Genomic DNA, 7,041 nt, shown 5'->3' with positions numbered 1-7,041 from the left:
GGACAGGAGACGATGGGACATGGTGCTGTCTGGTACGGCAAGTTCACGGTACACGCGAGAAGGATCAGAGCGCCCCAAATCTGCCCTCCTTTTGCTGGAGCTACCCCAGGCGGGGTAAAGCAGCCCCCAGCACAGCACAGCAGGGCCACAAGGCTGGGCATGCCCGGCCTGGCCAGGTTCCCTCTGCCGCTTCCCTGCCTGTCCCCACCGGCAGAACACGGCCCACGGAGAGCCCAGGGCAGGACCTTCCCCAGCACGGCGTCAGGCACTGCCAGGGCCACGCAGTGAAAACCACCCCAGCAGGCCTGCGGCACCCCCTCGGCACGGGCAGAGGACAGGGACCGAGACCTTGCGGACCTTTATTGAGGAGGATCCCGCTTGTTGTGGTCTAGGGCGGCTGCTGGGGCACCACACCTCGGGGCAGCGGCTGCTGCCAGAAGAAACCCCACGGGGAAGGACAGGGTGCCACCACGCCTGCCCGCTCAGCCCCAGCCCAGCTGGCACGCGGAGCCTTGTCCGGGAGCAGGAACCAGCCAGGGGCCGACAGCAGTGATGGGAGCCGCACCCGTCAGCAGCGGACCCAAACGATTCCTTGTGACCCAGGGCATCTCCTCCCCACCCCCCCAGCCGGGTGACCGTAGGAGGGGATGCAGAGGGCAGCAGCCGCACTGTCCCTGCATCCTCTGCATGCCCGCCCTCACAGGGGTCCCTCTTCAGAAAGGTAAGAGCCCACCAGCACCGTGATTAGTTCTTCCAGCAGGCAGATGGAGAATGCAAGCCTGCCTTTTCCAAGCTCAGCCTCATTTCTTTCCTCTCAATCTTGAATCGAATTTAAAAAAAACCCCACAAACCATATGTAAACATTTAAAAAAAACCCAGAAGGAACAAACTACTGGATACAGCAAGAGCAGAGGGGAAGGATTACCCAGAGGCCAAGCAGTGGGCAGGCATCGGGGCTCAACTCGCACTCTGGCAGCTACAGCTGCTGGACCCCCACAGCTCCTCTAGCCAGCAGGGGCTGAAGCACAGCTGGCACGGGCAGCCCCAGCTGGGGAGCGGGTCCCTCACAGCCGGGGCTCTGGTCCCTCTCTCGATCAGCCCCGGAGGTCAGTTTTGCTTCCCTTTGGTCAGTAAGTTGTAAACTACAGAAGGCTTCGTCTCTGCAGGAGGGAACGTGGGAGAGCGCAGCCAGCTCGGCACTGAGCGCTCTGGAGGAGGTGCTGCCTGGTGCTGCAGGCAAAGTCTTTTCCTGGCTTCGATGCCGCAGGGTGGGCGCCTTCTCCGTATCTCTCTCAGCTGGGCCTTCAGTCCGATTTCTTGGCAGGTTTCCTGCTCTTCCACATCACAACCATTATAAAAACACCTACCATGAGAGAGAGAACAGATTCAGCCAGAAAACTTCCAATTACAGGCACTTTTAAAACACACTGTAGTGAGAAACAGAACCTCAGCAGAGCGAGCGAGAAACAATTCTGCTGTCCAGAAGCTCAAACAGCCAAAGTTACACACAAACATACACCCCGAGAGCCTGTGCCGGGCTGAGCTGTAGCAGGAGCCACAGAGAGCGTGCCACAAGTCTCACACGTTAGCTAACGCCCCAGCAACCCTCTTCTCTCTTCTTAATTTAGAAGCTTCTAATTAGAACGACAGAAATAACACTCACCTATAAATAGCAGCAGCAGCAGCCCGGCCACCACGGGGATGATAACCGCATACTCCCTAGGCAAGAAGTACCGGTGGATCCCATGGTCGCTGTCGATGAAGGGCTGCAGGAGACAGAGAGGGGTGTCAGCAGGTGGGCACAACAGCCGGGCAAGTCCCCGACACCTGCAGCTTTGTGGTTTCAAAAGCAGGATGGAAATATCAGGCACGAGGAGATAGCTAAAAAAAAAAAAAAAGTGCCCAGACCTGCACGTGGCTCAGCCCACAGCTGCAGGGATGTGTCAGCGGGCGGGCAGCGACGGCTTCAGCGTTCAGCAGACAACAAGGGGTGGCTGCACGAGGCCATCACAGGGGTCCCACAGCCCCGGGGTCTCAGGGTGGGCACGGCTGCCCGCTTGGTGCTGAACACAGCGAACCCCCGGACTCTGCCCTGCAGAAGGGGGCGGCTGATACAGAAACAGCGGGAGCTCTGTTTCGTGGTGATCCCACCAGGATCCCTCTGCAGAGGCCGGTGGAAGGCTTTGGACACTAGAGTGCAGTGTAAGGATTCCTACACAGCAGGGGGCACACCTACGCACTCCCGGGACTACAGAACGTATAAACACGTATCGGACAGCAGAGCAAGCAGATGCAAGGGGGGAATTCAAAACTCTCAGAGGTTAGAGGGGAAGCAGCCCGGAGTTCAGACATCAGCCCAAGGCTGAACCAGGCCTCTCGTACCTGGAAAGCTCACAAGGAGATGTTTCTTTCCAGGAAGAAACTGATGACCCCAGCTGGTATGTCCCTAAAAGTGAGCAAACTACCGGGCTCACAATTGCTTTTCCAGAGCTCTGCGCTCCCTAAACTCTTCTCCTCCCTTCCAGGCTCCAGATTTGGTCAGAGTCATCTCTTTTTATGTTTCTCTCTGTGATCTCCCACCAGAACCAGGAATCTGGAGGACCGCCAATGTGAACACCAATGACAACACCTCCAGTGGGACCAGGCTGCAGCTCTCACTGACAGCTCGAGTGAGCCTCGGATCTTACACCGGCCGGGCCAGCTTGCCTGAGAGCAGCAGGGCAGGCGGCACGATCGAAGCTTGGTCTTGCCCAGGCAAGGGCAGGCACACCCCGAAGGGGCAAGGGCTGTGCCAGCAAACAGAGGAAGCTCTGCCCCAAAATTTTTAAGCAGGAAGGTGGCAATGCAGAGTCCTTCAGGCACACGGACACATGAGCACCTAAACAAAGCCTAAGCTAACACCTGAGTGTGAAGCGACTGGGATTATAACAGCCAGAGGAGACCCGTACCAGTATGATGATCCAGAGGGTGTAGTAAACAAAGAGAACGAGGCTGAAGGCAACCAAGCTGAATCCCACCACCTGGTCTGTTGCTGTGGCCTGCAAAGGGAGAGAGAGTCAGAGCGGGATCCGCACGCTGTGGCGTCTGCACAGGGACGGTTAAGGGGCACCTGCTGCTTGTTCGGCCCCAGGTTATGTGAACGCACGGCTGCGGGTCTCAAACAGGAGGGGAAGGGGAGACCCTCTGCAGCAGAAATAGCCCACCGCGAGGGCGGCAGGCAGAACGGCCGCGTCCTGCTGCTGGGAGCGCTCCCGGAGCTCCCGCCCGGCCGCCAGTTCACACCCGCGCAGCTCCGGCCCGTGCTCCCAAGTACCGACCCCCGCCGGCACCGGCGCTGCCCCGGTAAGGCCCCAGGAGGCGGCCAGGACCCAGCCTCCCCCCGGGGGCGGGCAGCCAGGAGGCCCCGCGCTGGCTCCCGGCCGCGACTCAGTCCGAGCCCGCCCGGACCCTCCACGTTAACGGGCCGAGCCAGGGACACGCCGCGGGCTGCCGCCTCCGGAGGAGCCCAGGGGCCGCGGGCCGCCGGGCCAGACCCGCCAGCCCCTCACGGCGTCCCGGGGCCGGGGGCACCCCCGGCCCCACTCACCATGGCGACCGCCAGCCCCGGCCTCCCTCCCCGCCAGCACCGCCTTTCCGGGAGCGGCCACCAATCAGCGAGCCTCACGCCAGCCCCGCCCTCTCCCGGCTGGAGACGGCCAATCAGCGGGGGCGGCCTGGAGCCCGCGGCATCGTGGGAAGCGTGGGCGCGGCTCCCCCGGGGCACGACGGGAGCTGTAGTTCCGGGCGGGAGCTCCGTCCCGGCCCGTCCCGGCCCGTCCCGTCTCGTCCCGCAGCACGGGGCCGGGCCCGGCCTTCTCCGGGGCGGGGAGCCGCGCAGGGGCTGTGCCGGGCTGCGTCACCCCCCCCTCCCCCCCCCCGGGGAAGCGACCGGGCGGCCGCTGCAGCCCGCAGGCCCCACGTTAGCTCCCGCTGGGGTGCATCGAGCGGGGATTTTCCTGGCTGGGGCCCCGAGCGGGGGAGGCAAGCGGGTTGTGAAGGAAATGGAGGCCCCTGGGACTCCCCGCGCGTTAGCGCTGTTCGGAGACGTGTTCGGGGTTAGGCGCCGTGTTGGGGAGCCCTTCCCTCCCGGGGCCCTGCCATGGAGGGCAAGGCCTGACACGCGGCTGCCCCTGCCGCCGGATCCAAGCCCGCAGCCCTCCGCGCTGCAGTGCCTCACCCGTGGCACTGAGATCCTTGTTAACAGCTGGAAGCACACTGCGCTGAGCCACGACGGAGGGAAAGGCCAGGAGCGAAGCTGCTGCAGCTTCGGTGCTGTCCCCGGGTGACAGCAGAGGACGGTTTCCTTTGGCACCAGCGTGCTCTGGCTTCATCAGCCGCCTGCTGTCTGTGAGCCCGATGCAGTGACTCATCTTGAAACCAACCAGCTCAAAACCCACGCCAGCACCAGAGATACTCGCATCCCGCGCCCCAGCCCTTTCTCCATGCATGCACACGCTGCAGCTGGAGGAAGAGGAAAAACGAGGCCGAACAGCTGAGGGACACAAGGGATCCCCTGAGGAAGGGGAGGCAGCTGAGGGAACGGGGAAGACCCTGCATGGGACTCAAAGGTGTAGCTGGTCACCAGGCGTGGCTGAGGCTTTGAGAGGGTGGGGAAGGCAAAGCCGCTTCCTCCCAGGGGCCCTGGTCCCCTCCAGCCTTTGCATGCATCAGCAGCAAGTACCCAGACACCAAATTTGGCTCAAACCTCTGTTAACCGGCTTGCCAGCCTGCGGTGGAAGAGGAGGGGTTGCTCCGGCACAAGCCCTGAGGGCCCGCAGACGTTCCCTGGAGCCCTGCCGGGCTGCGGCACCTTCCCCCAGGCCAGCCTGGCGAGGCGGCCCCGGGCAGGGGTGCCCAGCCCTGCTCTGCAGCGGGGCAGGACGGGGCCGCTCAAGCACAGCCGGGGCTGGGACACGAGACACTGCCAGCGACTCACACCAGTTCACCTTCCCCCTGGATCGCAGGCTGTTCCTTCCACTGGACTTGCGCTGTGCTGCCAGCTCCCCTCTCCAGCCCTTCTCCTGTCTGAAGGGAAGGGCTGGCAGGGATCTCCACTCCCAGCCGCCAAGGAAATCCTGGAGGGCAAAGCTAAATCCTGTTCCAGGGCCCTGCACACCAGCAGGCCCCGTCTCACCCTTCTGCTTCCTTAGCAGATATTTAAATACATTTAAAACAAGAAACAAAGCATGAAGAATCAGTGTGAAGTACCAAAAACCTTTATTTTTCCCCCAAACCATAACAACATTTGACATTATATTGATTTCCTCATATATTTGTTATTTCTCTACGTTAGGAACCAGATACAGAAAATACAAACACGATCTGTTGAATCAAAGACGGCACAGCATTCCGTTAGAAAAAGAAACAAGAAACTAGAGGAGCAAGATAAAAATGGTGAAAAATAGTCATTCCCTCCAGCCCAAACTTTCCAAGAATCATCATCAAAATAGAGCAGTGGAAGTAGCTTCTCTTTCTAAACGCACTTCTGCTTTAAGAAAAAAGTTAGATTTATCTTTAGATTTCAAAGTAAAAAAAATGTTAAACTATCTTTCAAGCAGTTTTGGAAGTTTGCATAGACCCATTCCCTTTCCAAAAATATCAGCAATCTCTCTATAGAATCTGATATAAATCAAGTGCGCGCCTTGTCTGAAGATCACCAAGCTCAATTAACTTTCAAGAAAATAAAACATGATCTCCCCTTCCCCTCCCTCCCCCCACAAAAATACGGGCTCTACCGTTACTCCTTGTGTTTGAGGCAAGTTACGAGGCTCAGCCGCACCTCTCGCTCACAGCTTCATCCAAATTCCTTTTTTATTTCCCAGGTTTCCACGTCCGCTCCCTCCCGACGGGGCAGGGGCGTTGCAACGCGGAGCTGCGGAGGGCATCAGGCTCGGATGGTGCGGGTGGGCTGACGGACGATGCAGCTCTCGGGAGGGAAGCGGGGGGGAATTTTGCACTCATCAACCCCCCCAGCAAGAAGTGGCTTTTCAAGGACAAACACCTGCGACCAGGCAGTGTTTGTAGGAACTTGCCCCCGGGGACCAGCCTTGTCCACAGGGCTCAGTCGCCAGAGCAAGAACTCGTTCAGCTAGAGGCTAGGTGGGGTGGCAGGGGACGGGGCAGGAGGGGCGCGGGGTGAATTTGCAGCTCCCGGGTAAGGCAGCGAGGAGGGGAGCGGGGGGCCCCTCTCCAGGAGGGGTCTTTAACCTAGGTGCTCTAGCGTACCTGGAGTGAGGTTTTCCCAGAGGTTCACAACAGTGCGTGCAGAGTCCAGCTGCACAGCCACCAGTTTAAAAAGAAACAGCAACGACAAAATAAATAAAAAGTCAACCCCTCCTATTAAGATGAGAATGAAATACGTATTCTTCAGGTCTCGGCCTGCTTCGGAACCCTCTAAAAACTGAAGCAAACATTTAAAAGGGCTTATTAAACTTTCCGCAGGGGGCGAAGTGATGTGGCAATGAGGGGGGAGAGATCACATGCCTGCTGCCCATCGCACCGAGGGTCAGGACAGCACGAAGGCCCCCATTTAAAGTGCCGACCATACAAAAGAAGAAGATGGAGGAGCAACATCCTTCTCCCCCTTTTTGCATCACAATTTCCAATTGAAACCCATCTCCTTCACCAAGTCGCAACTAAGCCTATTCTTTTGGACGTTCACTCAGTTTATACCAGTTTTAAAAATAGTAAAAAAGTTACACTGAATTTCCCAACTCTTTGCAATGGGCTTCCACCAACTAAAGGTCCAGAAACTGTAAGAGCAGAGCCCATGCGTTTCGCCTGGCCCCGAGACTGGAGCAGAGAGCCAGCTCTGCTCTCCAGGGTCAGCCACGTGTGAGCAGCCCTGCTCGCCAGCATCAGAGACCCAGGGGACGCAGAGTCTTGCCAGTAAGGTCCTTTTACTTGTTTAAGCCACCTCTGAATCCCCTGAGAAGGGGAACAATGTGGGGAAGAATGTCCCCCCCTCAGCCCCCCAGGAATAAAATATCAATGAAACAATAA

At 58.8% G+C, this 7,041-nt stretch overlaps 1 protein-coding gene across 1 annotated transcript; it reads right to left on the bottom strand.

Moving 5' to 3' along the window:
* Nucleotides 1–767: 767 nt before the first annotated feature.
* On the bottom strand, nucleotides 768–3,637 carry DPM2 (dolichyl-phosphate mannosyltransferase subunit 2, regulatory). The gene is made up of 4 exons (XM_075520013.1): nucleotides 3,587–3,637; nucleotides 2,949–3,038; nucleotides 1,664–1,766; nucleotides 768–1,363 (listed from the first exon to the last, which is right to left on the bottom strand). The coding sequence occupies exons 1-4, from the start codon at nucleotides 3,587–3,589 to the stop codon at nucleotides 1,305–1,307; spliced, it is 255 nt and encodes an 84-aa protein (XP_075376128.1). The 5' UTR covers nucleotides 3,590–3,637; the 3' UTR covers nucleotides 768–1,304.
* Nucleotides 3,638–7,041: the final 3,404 nt, after the last annotated feature.

The sequence above is a fragment of the Mycteria americana genome, chromosome 17 (genome assembly GCF_035582795.1).
Source record: "Mycteria americana isolate JAX WOST 10 ecotype Jacksonville Zoo and Gardens chromosome 17, USCA_MyAme_1.0, whole genome shotgun sequence".
Classification (NCBI taxonomy): domain Eukaryota; kingdom Metazoa; phylum Chordata; class Aves; order Ciconiiformes; family Ciconiidae; genus Mycteria; species Mycteria americana.
The sequence above is the reverse complement of the archived record's forward strand: the minus strand, read 5'-3'. Positions and strand labels throughout refer to the sequence as shown.

Coding starts and splice junctions, on each gene's coding strand:
- DPM2 (XM_075520013.1), bottom strand. Junction 1,767..2,948: donor CCCTCTGGATCATCATACTG/GTACGGGTCTCC, acceptor TGTCTCCTGCAG/CCCTTCATCGACAGCGACCA. Junction 1,364..1,663: donor GCTGCTGCTGCTATTTATAG/GTGAGTGTTATT, acceptor CTCTCATGGTAG/GTGTTTTTATAATGGTTGTG.